At 44.3% G+C, this 15,530-nt stretch overlaps 2 protein-coding genes across 2 annotated transcripts; one reads left to right on the plus strand and one right to left on the minus strand.

Annotated features, from left to right (window-relative positions):
* The first annotated feature begins 85 nt into the window (after positions 1-85).
* On the plus strand, positions 86-553 carry LOC138355962 (uncharacterized). Its single transcript, XM_069311499.1, has one exon. The coding sequence runs from the start codon at positions 86-88 to the stop codon at positions 551-553; it is 468 nt and encodes a 155-aa protein (XP_069167600.1).
* Positions 554-14,063: 13,510 nt separating this feature from the next.
* LOC123748395 (tetra-peptide repeat homeobox protein 1-like) lies at positions 14,064-15,251 on the minus strand. Its single transcript, XM_045730586.2, has one exon. It carries the CDS (start codon positions 15,249-15,251, stop codon positions 14,064-14,066), a length of 1,188 nt encoding a protein of 395 aa, XP_045586542.2.
* Positions 15,252-15,530: the final 279 nt, after the last annotated feature.

The raw sequence follows: 15,530 nt of genomic DNA on the forward strand, positions 1-15,530 counted from the left end.
GCCCATGTGAGGACTCTGAGAGCTATGTGGTGCCAATGAGAGAAAGGATCGGCCCATATGTGATCAATGTGAGAGGCATAACAAAATGTATCAAGTGAGTTCATCAGCCCCCATCCCTCAGCCCCCAGCCCTCAGCCCTCAGTCCCCAGCCCTCAGCCCTCAGCCCTCAGCCCCCAGCCCTCAGCCCCCAGCCCTCAGCCCCCAGCCCTCAGCCCCCAGCCCTCAGCCCCCAGCCCCCAGCCCTCAGCCCCCAGCCCTCAGCCCCCAGCTCTCAGCCCTCAGTCCCCAGCCCTCAGCCCTCAGCCCTCAGCCCCCAGCTCTCAGCCCCCAGCCCTCAGCCCCCAGCCCTCAGCCCCCAGCCCCCAGCCCTCAGCCCCCAGCCCCCAGCCCCCAGCCCCCAGCCCTCAGCCCCCAGCCCCCAGCCCTCAGCCCTCAGCCCCCAGCCCTCAGCCCTCAGCCCCCAGCCCTCAGCCCCCAGCTCTCAGCCCCCAGCCTTCAGCCCTCAGACCTCAGCCCACAGCCCTCAGCCCCCAGCCTCAGCCCCCAGCCCTAGGGTCTCTGAGTCTATCCCCAGAAACATGTAATAATGCCAATACGCCCCCTGAACGTAATGTTTCTCTGGGTCTTCCTGAGTGGCAGCCCCAACACCTTCACATTCACTGTACCGTAAACAGGTTCACTGTGGTCACGGACAACGTGTTCACCGTCGTGTCGAGGTTGCAGAGAACTCCGTCTGAACGTTTGTGACTTGTGGCTGACCTCTGGTGTGGAACAAGACCAAAGATTATGTTATGAGGCAATTATTAAAGGGTTATACAAAATACTCTGTCATTATTGGAGCCTAGAGATTTGCATAAGTTATCGGAGCTTTAGTAATTAGTTCTAAGGAAGGTATGCTTGCACAGCATACCTAGTGGAAATGAGTGTAAGGACACAGCAGAATGCCCCTGTTACCTAGCAGTAAATAGGTACCTGGGAGTTAGTCAGCTGTCACGGGCTGCTTCCTGGGGGTGGAGGCCTGGTCGAGGACCGGGCCGCGGGGACACTAAAGCCCCGAAATCATCTCAAGATAACGTCAAGATAACAGCATAAGGTGCAGCATTACTGGTGGAGTCCTTTATAATACCAGTCGGTGTGGCCAACTTGGTGAAGATATCTCTGATGGTGCATAGTTATCTTGCACGGTAGCTTTTGGACATATCTGTTGGGGCAACGGCACTTGAGCAGCATATGTCCGTAAGGTACCTAGTACCAGCTCAACATACCTGGTGGAGGTATGTGGAGTACCAATTAGGATACCTATTGCTGGGTCAGCATTCCTGATAAGATGTATTAGTGTGCCGGGCAAAGGTCCAGTACACCTGGCGAGGGGGACCTAGGAAGTGTATGTTCTCGGGGGCCGCAGGTAACAATCTCTCGCCTTTATCAATGAATAAGTCAGCGTTGATGTCTGTGGTGGTGGCGGCCTTCCGCTCGCCTGCACTGCCGTCTCCATTGGTTATGGTTGGTGCTTCATCTGGCTCTCTGTCTCTTCCAGGCTGGTCCTCTGTCTCTTGCTGGCTGGTCCTCTGTCTCTTGCTGGCTGGTCCTCTGTCTCTTGCTGGCTGGTCCTCTGTCTCTTGCTGGCTGGCCCTCTGTCTCTTGCTGGCTGGCCCTCTGTCTCTTGCTGGCTGGTCCTCTGTCTCTTGCTGGCTGGTCCTCTGTCTCTTGCTGGCTGGCCCTCTGTCTCTTGCTGGCTGGTCCTCTGTCTTCTGCTGGCTGGTCCTCTGTCTCTTGCAGGCTGGCTTTCCAGGCTGGTCCCGGGCTCCAAGGCTGCTGCTGGGGACAACTCTAATGATAAATACGAACCCTCTCAGTGATATTAGCGAGAACAAATAATGTAATACGAGTGTGGCTTATTAGTGGGTTGTAACATCGGAGGCCTGTGGTTGCTTGCCGGGGTCTACTAGTCTACTTAAGATTCAAGTAGTGATGTGTTGCTTGAATCTTATTCCCCAACCACTTGGACTAGACGGAAGAGCGACGGTAGAGCGTCATGCAGGTCGGCGTTCAATTCCCGAAAGTCCAAGTGGTTGGGCGCTATTCCTTCCTCCGTTCTATCCCAAATCCTTATCCTGACCCCTTCCAAGGGCTATATAGTCGTAGTGGCTTGGCGCTTTCCCCTCATAGCTCCATTCCATTGAATCTTTTTTCTGAGTCGTTCGGCTCAGTTCACGTTCTTCTAAATGTGTCCGAAATGATCGTCTATTATATATATGTAGCAATCAAATTTATTTTGATCATGCTTCCTTAATCCTCTTGTTGGGGATTAATCATCTAATTTAAAACATATATAAGAAAAGATATATAAATCCCTTTGGTAACAACAAATCTTGTCTAGGAAATATGTCTATTTAAAATTACATATGATGGATCTTAATACCTGTATAAGACAATGGATTTAGTAACTGTTAGAAGCTGAAATCAGGTATTACAAGGTAACGTAATTTCTTTCGTTAGAGTAAAGGATTTAATTACCAATAACAACATTAATGTTCTCTACCTGAGACACTTTGATCCCGTCTTGAGTAGTGAATACATTTGACTTCATAACGACACGTAATTAACTTAAAAACTCAGTATTCGAAGATCGTTCTAAATTTTCTTTATTGTATTGTAAAAAAGAAATATTGACATTTGTAACTAATTTACTTCCAACAGCAAAACGTGAACATAACCTGAGCACAAAGGTCCAGGAACAAAGTATATTAACTAAGGAACATTACATACAAGTCAGTCCCTGGAAGTTCCTTTGTCATCAATAATAACATCAATAATACTTAGCTTTTCTCTCATATAAATAAATAATAATTATTTTTATCCAATTCATGCGAATACAAATGTAACAAATTGCTATCCAACAATCCGTTACGATATCCTCAGTTCAGTAACAGTCTGGAGAGCATTGTAGTTAGTTATTTTGGCCACACTGGTCCATCACTCCATAACACTACACTGTTTAGTAATAGTTTAAATTAACTGATATCAAATGCCACTAATATTGTTTCAAAATATTGGAGAACTCTCATTCGTCATCTTGCAGGTGTTTAGGTATAAGGGGGTTGCACAGTCACTGGCAGGTGTTTAAGTATAAGGGGGCTACACAGTCACTGGCAGGTGTTTAAGTATAAGGGGTTAAACAGTCACTGGCAGGTGTTTAAGTATAAGGGGGTTAAACAGTCACTGGCAGGTGTTTAAGTATAAGGGGTTAAACAGTCACTGGCAGGTGTTTAAGTATAAGGGCCTACACAGTCACTGGCAGGTGTTTAAGTATAAGGGCCTACACAGTCACTGGCAGGTGTTTAAGTATAAGGGCCTTCACAGTCACTGGCAGGTGTTTAAGTATAAGGGCCTACACAGTCACTGGCAGGTGTTTAAGTATAAGGGCCTACACAGTCACTGGCAGGTGTTTAAGTATAAGGGCCTACACAGTCACTGGCAGGTGTTTAAGTATAAGGGCCTACACAGTCACTGGCAGGTGTTTAATTATAAGGGCCTACACAGTCACTGGCAGGTGTTTAAGTATAAGGGCCTACACAGTCACTGGCAGGTGTTTAAGTATAAGGGCCTACACAGTCACTGGCAGGTGTTTAAGTATAAGGGCCTACACAGTCACTGGCAGGTGTTTAAGTATAAGGGCCTACACAGTCACTGGCAGGTGTTTATGTATAAGGGCTTACACAGTCACTGGCAGGTGTTTATGTATAAGAGCCTACACAGTCACTGGCAGGTGTTTATGTATAAGGGCTTACACAGTCACTGGCAGGTGTTTATGTATAAGAGCCTACACAGTCACTGGCAGGTGTTTAAGTATAAGGGCCTACACAGTCACTGGCAGGTGTTTAAGTATAGGGGGTTAAACAGTCACTGGCAGGTGTTTAAGTATAAAGGCCTTCACAGTCACTGGCATGTGTTTAAGTATAAGGGCCTACACAGTCACTGGCAGGTGTTTAAGTATAAGGGCCTACACAGTCACTGGCATGTGTTTAAGTATAAGGGCCTACACAGTCACTGGCATGTGTTTAAGTATAAGGGCCTTCACAGTCACTGGCAGGTGTTTATGTATAAGGGCCTACACAGTCACTGGCAGGTGTTTATGTATAGGGGCCTACACAGTCACTGGCATGTGTTTAAGTATAAGGGCCTTCACAGTCACTGGCAGGTGTTTATGTATAAGGGCCTACACAGTCACTGGCAGGTGTTTATGTATAGGGGCCTACACAGTCACTGGCAGGTGTTTAAGTATAAGGGCCTACACAGTCACTGGCAGGTGTTTATGTATAGGGGCCTACACAGTCACTGGCAGGTGTTTATGTATAAGGGCCTACACAGTCACTGGCAGGTGTTTAAGTATAAGGGCCTACACAGTCACTGGCATGTGTTTAAGTATAAGGGCCTTCACAGTCACTGGCAGGTGTTTATGTATAAGGGCCTACACAGTCACTGGCAGGTGTTTATGTATAGGGGCCTACACAGTCACTGGCATGTGTTTAAGTATAAGGGCCTTCACAGTCACTGGCAGGTGTTTATGTATAAGGGCCTACACAGTCACTGGCAGGTGTTTATGTATAGGGGCCTACACAGTCACTGGCATGTGTTTAAGTATAAGGGCCTTCACAGTCACTGGCAGGTGTTTATGTATAAGGGCCTACACAGTCACTGGCAGGTGTTTATGTATAAGGGCCTACACAGTCACTGGCAGGTGTTTATGTATAAGGGCCTACACAGTCACTGGCAGGTGTTTATGTATAAGGGCCTACACAGTCACTGGCAGGTGTTTAAGTATAAGGGGTTAAACAGTCACTGGCAGGTATTTATGAGATTACATACTCACTTATGAGTAAGTTCTCAAAAGCCTACCTGAGATAACAATAACTACTTCCTAGTAAAGCTGACTCACAGCCCCATACAGGGGTCGTAGAAAGAAAATTATACTAGTGGCCTTGAGTAACCTCGAGGGGCCTCGTAGCCTGGTGGATAGCGCGCAGGGCTCGTAATTCTGTGGCGCGGGTTCGATTCCCGCACGAGGCAGAAACAAATGGGCAAAGTTTCTTTCACCCTGAATGCCCCTGTTACCTAGCAGTAAAATAGGTACCTGGGTGTTAGTCAGCTGTCACGGGCTGCTTCCTGGAGGTGGAGGCCTGGTCGAGGACCGGGACCGCGGGGACACTAAAAAACCCCGAAACCATCTCAAGATAACCTCAAGATAGTGATATGTACAAACTAGAGAAGACATATTGATGGGGATTTACCTACTAGATAAGACTCAATTAAAGGGATTTGCCTACTAAATCAGATACAATGAAGAGGATTTACCCGGTAGATAAGATACCGTGAGGGGGATTAACTCACTAGATAAGACACAATGAAGATGATTTATCTACTAGAGAAAGATAAGTAAATGGGATTTATCTGCTAGATAAGATTCAATAAAAAAAATTGACCTATAAAGTGGGACCTGATGATTGGGATTTACAAATTAGATAAACACTGCGCTATTTCGTAATCCGATTTTTGTATTTTTAGGAAATATATTGCGTTAAGTATTACGTGTGTAGTATATGTACAGTTAATACGTGTATATCTATGTATTAGGTGTATACCCATCTATGACATGTATATCCATGTATTACGTGTATATCTATGTATTACGTGTTCACATATGTATTACGTATATATCCATGCATTACGTTTATATTTATGTATTACGTGTATATTTATGTATTACGTGTATATTTATGTATTATGGCCTTGCTTATATATTTCATACATACATATGAAATTCCAGTACACCACAATGCCTGCTGTTGAAGAATGGGACAGTTGTTAGCAAACTGTTTTACATGTTATTCAAAAATATGAATATTAAATATTTTAGTGATTGTATAATGATTGTATAATGGTCTAAATGATTGTATATGGATGTTTGAATTCAATAACAAACTAAAATTAAACATTTACACAACTTTATAAGCAATTATTTATTTGTTTCCTAAATATATATTGCAATACATGACTAATTCTGCTATGAAAAGGACTACAAAGACTTGTTAGTACATCAATTAACCCAAAACAATTAACATGGAATTGGAATGATTAATGATTAATCGAACGATAAGCTCCTGCAACGTGCATGAACAGGCTAAAAATAGGGAGAGAGAGAGAGAGAGAGAGAGAGAGAGAGAGAGAGAGAGAGAGAGAGAGAGAGAGAGAGAGAGAGAGAGAGAGAGAGAGAGAGAGAGAGAGAGAGAGAGAGGGGGGGGGGATCCTGTGATTGTTTCCTTCGAACGACGTTGATGACACCCCCCCCCCTTCCCCCCCTTCCCCCCCTTCCCCCCCTTCCCCCCCCTTCCCCCCCCTTCCCCCCTCTTCCCCCCCCCTTCCCCCCCCTTCCCCCCCCTTCCCCTCCCCCCCCTTCCCCCCTCCTCTCCGCCCTTCCTTTTTTGCAGTAAAGAGATCCCGGAAGTCGAGAAATTTAAGCAAGGAAAGTTTCCATTGTGTTGGTGGAGGTGGGGGCAGGAGGTGCAAGAGGCAGCCATGGCCCATTGTTCCTATAATTTGTCCCCTTTTGTTTTCCTTAGAGCTATCCTGCTCCTGCTGGGAGGGGAGAAGATATCTTGGTATCTCGGAGATTTGATGGAGGAGGAGGAAGGTGGATTAAGCAGGAAGGAAGGACAAGGGAGAAGTGATTAAGGGATTTTAGCAAGGGGTCAAGAAGGAAGGTTTGTGGCGGGAAATGGAAGCATGGGGCATAGGGGAAAGAAAAAGAGTTTAGGGAAGAAGAAAGGAGGTTATGAATAAGTTGGATAATCCTTTAAGAAAATTATGAGTTTTTGGAAAATATAAAAAGAGTGTTTGTATGGAAGTAGGATTCAGGGAGGACGTAGGAAGAATAAGCAAAGCTTCAGCAGGACACAAGACCATTATGGAAGAAAGAAGAAGTATGAAAGAAAATAAATTCTAATGATTACGGAGAATATTTCGACAGAAGGAGAGGATTTTGACGAACGGAGAACATTTTCCCAAAAACATATATTTCAAAGGAAGGAGAAGATTATAGAAAACAAAACAAGATGCATTTATAATAGAGGCAGAGATTGTGAAACTTTATCTTCATTATATTTTTGAGTATCGTTATTGTGTTTTAGGGAACTTGTACCAAGTTACCAAGTGTAAGTTATTGAAGATTTGGTTGGTTGGTTTACTTATAAATTGAATTTAATTATTTAATCGAAGACTGATCTCATATAATAGGGAAATTTAATATGAAACAAATGTCTTAAGTTCTGTTGTGATATATTTTACTTGACTAGATAATAAAACTTGATTAAAGTCTTTAATTAAGCTGCAATGCCTCCATCAACAAAGAGCAATTAAGTGTAAAATGATGCCAATACGAAACGATCCGGAACCTTTTTTCAATTCATGCAAAAAAGAGTATTTCATGAATGCACTTGTTAAAAGTTTTTATCGTCAATTTTGAAGACATTTTAGACCTTCAATCACAGAAAATGTATTGTCCAATTGTAAGGAGAAGTACTGCAGTTGTTATACCAGGCATACTATTTAGTCGTAAGTATTGTTCACGTCTTGACTGGACTATACATATGGATATAATGCGTGTGAAATGTTATATTCTTAACGGAGCCGGTCGGCCGAGCGGACAGCACGCGGGACTTGTGATCCTGTGGTCCTGGGTTCGATCCCAGGCGCCGGCGAGAAACAATGGGCAGAGTTTCTTTCACCCTATGCCCCTGTTACCTAGCAGTAAAATAGGTACCTGGGTGTTAGTCAGCTGTCACGGGCTGCTTCCTGGGGGTGGAGGCCTGGTCGAGGACCGGGCCGCGGGGACACTAAAAAAGCCCCGAAATCATCTCAAGATAACCTCAAGATAACCTCAAGATAACCTCAAGATAACCTCAAGATAACCTCAAGATAACCTCAAGATAACCTCAAGATAACCTCAAGATAGGTATTGTTTTGTTACAAATGCTTTGAGAAGTATTGTTTTTTAGAGTAAGGGCGTAACCAATAATGAGATGAGGGGGAGGAGGCATAGAGGAACGGATGCCAGTAATAAATAAGTTGCATTAACATAATAATGAAATCATTTTACGACTTTGGAAGCATTTTTACTTCAAGCATTTATCACACAAAGTGTTTGTTGTCATGCTGGCAACAATCTCTGCTCTACTGAGGACACACTATAATTTATCTCTGAGAAATGGTGGAGATGTCAAGCTCCTGACGAGAACGCAGCAAGTCATGTTAACTTTTACGTTTCAGTTAAGAGTTGTGGAAATCTGTAGTTTCTCCATCGTGTTACTGATTCCAGTTCATCCTGTGGTACGAGTATGATTTTATGTTATCTTAGTTTTTCAAAGTTTATATATATATATATATATATATATATATATATATATATATATATATATATATATATATATATATATATATATATATATATATATATGTCGTACCTAGTAGCATGAACGCACTTCTCAGCCTACTATGCAAGACCAAATTTGCCTAATAAGCCAAGTTTTCCTTAATTAATATATTTTCTCTATTTTTTTTCTTATGAAATGATAAAGCTACCCATTTCATAATGTATGATGTCAATTTTTTTTTATTGGAGTTAAAATTAACGTAGATATATGACCGAACCTAACCAACCCTACCTAACCTAACCTAACCTATCTTTATAGGTTAGGTTAGGTTAGGTAGCCGAAAAAGTTAGGTTAGGTTAGGTTAGGTAGGTTAGGTAGTCGAAAAAACATTAATTCATGAAAACTTGGCCTATTAGGCAAATTTGACCATGCATAGTAGGCTGACAAGTGCGTTCTGGCTACTAGGTACGACATATATATATATATATATATATATATATATATATATATATATATATATATATATATATATATATATATATATATATATATATATATATATATGCGAACAAGCCTGAATGGTCCCCAGGACTATATGCGAATGAAAACTCACACCCCAGAAGTGACTCGAACCCATACTCCCAGAAGCAACGCAACTGGTAACTACAGGGCGCCTTAATCCGCTTGACCATCACGGCCGTCAAAAGGAAGTGATAGCCGAGGCTATTTGAGCCACTTCCCCGACGGCAACTCGGATGGTAATCTTGGGCATAGCATTTCACCAAATCACCTCATTCTTAGGGGCACACGTGAGGAACACAAATGCGAACAAGCCTGAATGGTCCCCAGGACTATATGCGAATGAAAACTCACACCCCAGAAGTGACTCGAAGCCATACTCCCAGAAGCAACGCAACTGGTAACTACAGGGCGCCTTAATCCGCTTGACCATCACGGCCGTCAAAAGGAAGTGATAGCCGAGGCTATTTGAGCCACTTCCCCGACGGCAACTCGGATGGTAATCTTGGGCATAGCATTTCACCAAATCACCTCATTCTTTGGGGCACACGTGAGGAACACAAATGCGAACAAGCCTGAATGGTCCCCAGGACTATATGCGAATGAAAACTCACACCCCAGAAGTGACTCGAACCCATACTCCCAGAAGCAACGCAACTGGTAACTACAGGGCGCCTTAATCCGCTTGACCATCACGGCCGTCAAAAGGAAGTGATAGCCGAGGCTATTTGAGCCACTTCCCCGACGGCAACTCGGATGGTAATCTTGGGCATAGCATTTCACCAAATCACCTCATTCTTTGGGGCACACGTGAGGAACACAAATGCGAACAAGCCTGAATGGTCCCCAGGACTATATGCGAATGAAAACTCACACCCCAGAAGTGACTCGAACCCATACTCCCAGAAGCAACGCAACTGGTAACTACAGGGCGCCTTAATCCGCTTGACCATCACGGCCGTCAAAAGGAAGTGATAGCCGAGGCTATTTGAGCCACTTGAGTTTTCATTCGCATATAGTCCTGGGGACCATTCAGGCTTGTTCGCATTTGTGTTCCTCACGTGTGCCCCAAAGAATGAGGTGATTTGGTGAAATGCTATGCCCAAGATTACCATCCGAGTTGCCGTCGGGGAAGTGGCTCAAATAGCCTCGGCTATCACTTCCTTTTGACGGCCGTGATGGTCAAGCGGATTAAGGCGCCCTGTAGTTACCAGTTGCGTTGCTTCTGGGAGTATGGGTTCGAGTCACTTCTGGGGTGTGAGTTTTCATTCGCATATAGTCCTGGGGACCATTCAGGCTTGTTCGCATTTGTGTTCCTCACGTGTGCCCCAAAGAATGAGGTGATTTGGTGAAATGCTATGCCCAAGATTACCATCCGAGTTGCCGTCGGGGAAGTGGCTCAAATAGCCTCGGCTATCACTTCCTTTTGACGGCCGTGATGGTCAAGCGGATTAAGGCGCCCTGTAGTTACCAGTTGCGTTGCTTCTGGGAGTATGGGTTCGAGTCACTTCTGGGGTGTGAGTTTTCATTCGCATATAGTCCTGGGGACCATTCAGGCTTGTTCGCATTTGTGTTCCTCACGTGTGCCCCAAAGAATGAGGTGATTTGGTGAAATGCTATGCCCAAGATTACTATCCGAGTTGCCGTCGGGGAAGTGGCTCAAATAGCCTCGGCTATCACTTCCTTTTGACGGCCGTGATGGTCAAGCGGATTAAGGCGCCCTGTAGTTACCAGTTGCGTTGCTTCTGGGAGTATGGGTTCGAGTCACTTCTGGGGTGTGAGTTTTAATTCATATATATATATACATATATATATATATATATATATATATATATATATATATATATATATATATATATATATATATATATATATATATATATATGTGTATATATATATATATATATATATATATATATATATATATATATATATATATATATATATATATATATATATATACACACATATATATATATTTGACTGGACTGGATCGAACCAACTATTTGAAGTTACCCAACTAGTAATCTAACAAATATTGTGACATAAATATTTGTGCATGTTTACCAACTGATCTACCAATATTCCAAACATTATGAGTTTTGTGTCGTATTTTCTAGATAGTTTACAAATTTTTGATAACGCTAACTCCGAGGTATTTGTATTGTCCTCAAGGATTAATGTCTTTAAAGCTCAAAGGCTATTAATTAACATGAAGAAATCGAAAGCTCCAGATTGTGTTATTGTGCTCTTGATACCACATTCAATTATTTTCGAATCAAAATAAACAAATAGAACTTTCAGTTGGGTTTAGGTAATGTCAATAAATTAACTTCATCATCCAGATATGTATCCAGATCAAATAAGTAAAACAAGTAACTGTTGATTCCTTTGAAGAGACCTCGAGTAAGTCTTTTTATTAGAGTAACCTTTGGACCATGTCAGCACTCTTTCCTTCACTCAATATGCTGCTAGTTGTTCTAAAATTAGTATTCTGCTTGGTGTGTCGAATTATTAACCAATACCCATGAGAGATGAGGCACTGCTTCATCAACTATTCAGCAGAGCAAGGTCGAGCGTTTCTCCCGAGAAGGGAAGCATATAGGTTATAATCAAGTTGATTTATAATTTGGATCATTAATATGCCGTGTAAAATATTCTTATGAACTTTGCTCATTTAGGATATCTGAAAAATGGTTTAGAACGTATGTGAGTATGGGCTGCACATGGATATTACGGTCTAGCGATCAGGTAAGACATCCTGGCACAAGGTTTGGTTAAACTGTTCTAGAACTGCATATTTCGCACTGTTCTCAACAGAAGCAGCCCTCTCTGTCGACAGTCAACTTTCAAATTAAAATGATATTATTTAATGATTATTCATTATGCCAAATTTCCTATTCATTTTTGTACTAGCAAGATAATATTTTATATTTTCTAGTAGCTTTTGTATACTAGAAGTACATGCATATTGTTCATGCAACATGTCAGTGTATTCTGAGATGACTGGTGAGCAGTATGAGGAGCGTGAGGCTCTGAAGTCTTTTTTACCGATATTGCATAAGTGATTTGATTATTCAAGTGGTGGTTCAACTGCGGGATTTTTATTAGTCTGTAAATTCTTGACTGACGTTAAGAAATGTATTGTAATTCACCATCCTAATGTATTTTATACATAGACATGTATAAAACGTAATGCTGTGTCATGAACTTAATACTAGACACTAATAACCACCCTTGCATTTCTTTTATTAACATAAGTACATTTGTATCTATGTAGCTTGCTTACACTATATGAAGGGTTTCATAGTTTGTGTCAAGAACTAGCTGTAATACTACGAAAAATTACCATCTTGCAGATTTATTTTTTTTTTATTAAAAAATGAGGTACATCTGCATTAGTGCAGCTACCTTAGACTACATGAAGTGGAGTACAGTGTGTCAAAAAAAGCTAACTAGGTGATGCTAAAAAAATCCCATCACACAGGATGGTTAGTCATACAGAGGCATGTGATGGGCAGTCTGGACTGGCAGACTCCGGATGCATTTTGAGAAAGCCTGAACTGTGGATAAACTCTACGGATTTGTATATCCATGTTTGATTTACTAATATACGATACGTAATCAATTAAATACCTAATTGTACATTCGTAATTGTGGTTTAGGGTTTTCTCGTAATTATCATTCAACTATTGGTGTACAACTTCCACTTCCCCACTTCCTCTCAGTCTCCTCCATTCCAACCTTCCCACCTTCTATCCTTTCCAATAAATCCATTCTTCGAACCATCTCTCCAGCCCACCCTCCCCGCACCATACTACCTCCTGCAGCTCAACAGGGCTCGCACAAAGAGCCAAAGATATAAAAACGTTACCCTGATGGCATTCGAGAATCAGCAAAAATAAACATCTCTGATAGAGAGGGGAACCGCCTAGATCTGCTGACTGCTACTATTATTGACCTACGTTTTACATGTTTTCATTTGTGCTGTAAGCGTACTATAGCGAGCCTTGCCTTAAGCTGGACTTGGCCCTACGTGTTCAACTTTTTGTGTTTTATTCACGACAGTTAGATATTTATTTGTTATTCTTGTTTTGTTAGATTTGGAGCTCCATGCAAGGAAACTTGAGTAGATATGTATATCTATGTACAATGACAGATATGCATGAGATTAAAAGGATATACACAAAATACATGTATGTGTACGTTAATGATATATATATATATATATATATATATATATATATATATATATATATATATATATATATATATATATATATATATATTGCGCTTCCACTCCCTGCAGGAAGCCTCCCAGGGCTCACACACTGCAGGAAGCCTTCCGGGGCTCAAACACTGCACGAAGCCTCACGGAGCTCACACACTGAAGGAAGCTTCCCAGGGCTCACACACTGCAGGAAGCCTCCAGGGCTCACACACTGTAGGAAGCCTCCAGGGCTCACACACTGCAGGAAGCCTCCCAGGGCTCACACACTGCAGGAAGCCTCCCAGGGCTCACACACTGCAGGAAGCCTTCCGGGGCTCACACACTGCAGGAAGCCTCCCAGGGCTCACACACTGCAGGAAGCCTCCCAGGGCTCACACACTGCAGGAAGCCTCCAGGGGCTCACACACTACAGGAAGCCTTCCGGGGCTCAAACACTGCACGAAGCCTCACGGAGCTCACACACTTCAAAGAAACAAGACGGAATCCGGTGCACGTTTGAATGCTCCTGGAACCCGGGTCAGGACTTGCACTCTTCCAGTACAATTGCGCTCCATTCACAAGGACCAGTCAAGGCGGGATTATCTTTTCAGTTGTAAGCGCCAGCGTGTCTTCGCGAGATATTGCATTCTTTGAAGAACAGTCACGTGCAACGAGACTTCTCTGCCAGTGCTTTGCCATTTCCGTTTCTAGGAATAGATTTTGGAATTGCATAAAATAACGTTTCTTTTACCCGGCCACAACCGTAGGCCAGCGAGTCCATCCGAATATTCATTGTGGGATGTTGTGTGACGCCTCTTCCCAGTGTGGTGGGATCTACAGCTCGGATGTGTCGATATGTGGCCAGGCATGTGTCCAGGCATGTGTCCGGGCATGTGGCCAGGCATTCAGTCAGGCATGTGACCAGGTATGTGGCCAGACATGTGTCCAGGCATGTGTCCAGGTATGTGTCCGGGCATATGGCCAGGCATGTGGCCAGGCATGTGGCCAGGCATGTGACCAGGTATGTGGCCAGACATGTGTCCAGGCATGTGTCCAGGTATGTGTCCGGGCATGTAGCCAGGCATTCGGCCAGGCATGTGTCCAGGTATGTGTCCGGGCATGTGGCTAGGCATTCGGCCAGGCATGTGTCCAGGTATGTGTCCAGGCATGTGTCCAGGCATGTGTTCAGGCATGTGTCCGGGCATGTGGCCAGGCATTCGGTCAGGCATGTGACCAGGTATGTGGCCAGACATGTGTCCAGGCATGTGTCCAGGCATGTGTCCAGGCATGTGTCCGGGCATGTGGCCAGGCATTCGGCCAGGCATGTGTCCAGGTATGTGGCAAGACATGTGTCCAGGCATGTGTCCAGACATGTGGCCAGACATGTGTCCAGGCATGTGTCCAGACATGTTTCCAGGCATGTGTCCAGGCATGTGGCCAGACATGTGGCCAGGCATGTGTCCAGGCATGTGTCCAGGCATGTGTCCAGACATGTGTCCAGGCATGTGTCCAGGCATGTGTCCAGACATGTGTCCAGGCATGTGTCCAGGCATGTGTCCAGACATGTGTCCAGGCATGTGTCCAGGCATGTGTCCAGGCATGTGTCCAGGCATGTCGCCAGACATGTGGCCAGGCATGTGTCCAGGCATGTGTCCAGGCATGTGTCCAGACATGTGTCCAGACATGTGTCCAGACATGTGTCCAGGCATGTGTCCAGGCATGTGTCCAGACATGTGTCCAGGCATGTGTCCAGGCATGTGTCCAGGCATGTGTCCAGACATGTGTCCAGGCATGTGTCCAGGCATGTGTCCAGACATGTGTCCAGGCATGTGGCCTGACATGTGTCCAGGCATGTGTCCAGGCATGAGGCCAGGCATGTGTCCAGGTATGTGTCCAGGCATGTATCCAGACATGTGGCCAGGCATTCGGCCAGGCATGTGTCCAGGCATGTGTCCAGGCATGTGTCCAGGCATGTGGCCAGGCATGTGTCCAGGCATGTGGCCAGGCATTCGGCCAGGCATGTGTCCAGGCATGTGGCCAGGCATGTGTCCAGGCATGTGTCCAGGCATGTGCCCAGGCATGTGTCCAGGCATGTGGCCGTGGGGTTGGGGGTGGGGTGTGGCGTGGAGGGGAACATGGGTGAGATGGGCACGATAAGAGTGTCGTGGGATGGGTATTCATGGCAAGGGGTAAGGGTGGGAAGGGGGGGTTAAAGAGCCTAGGGTAAGGAGTCCTTGAAGGTAAGGAGTCTGAAGCACCACTAAAGGGCTCGCTACCTCACTTGATGAGTGGCCCGGAGAGCCTGATCACTGAGGGCCATCTCGTCACCATCTTGACACTGCGGCTGCTCTCAAAGGCTTCTTTCAATCTTC

The sequence above is a fragment of the Procambarus clarkii genome, chromosome 70 (assembly GCF_040958095.1).
Source record: "Procambarus clarkii isolate CNS0578487 chromosome 70, FALCON_Pclarkii_2.0, whole genome shotgun sequence".
Taxonomy (NCBI): Eukaryota; Metazoa; Arthropoda; class Malacostraca; order Decapoda; family Cambaridae; genus Procambarus; species Procambarus clarkii.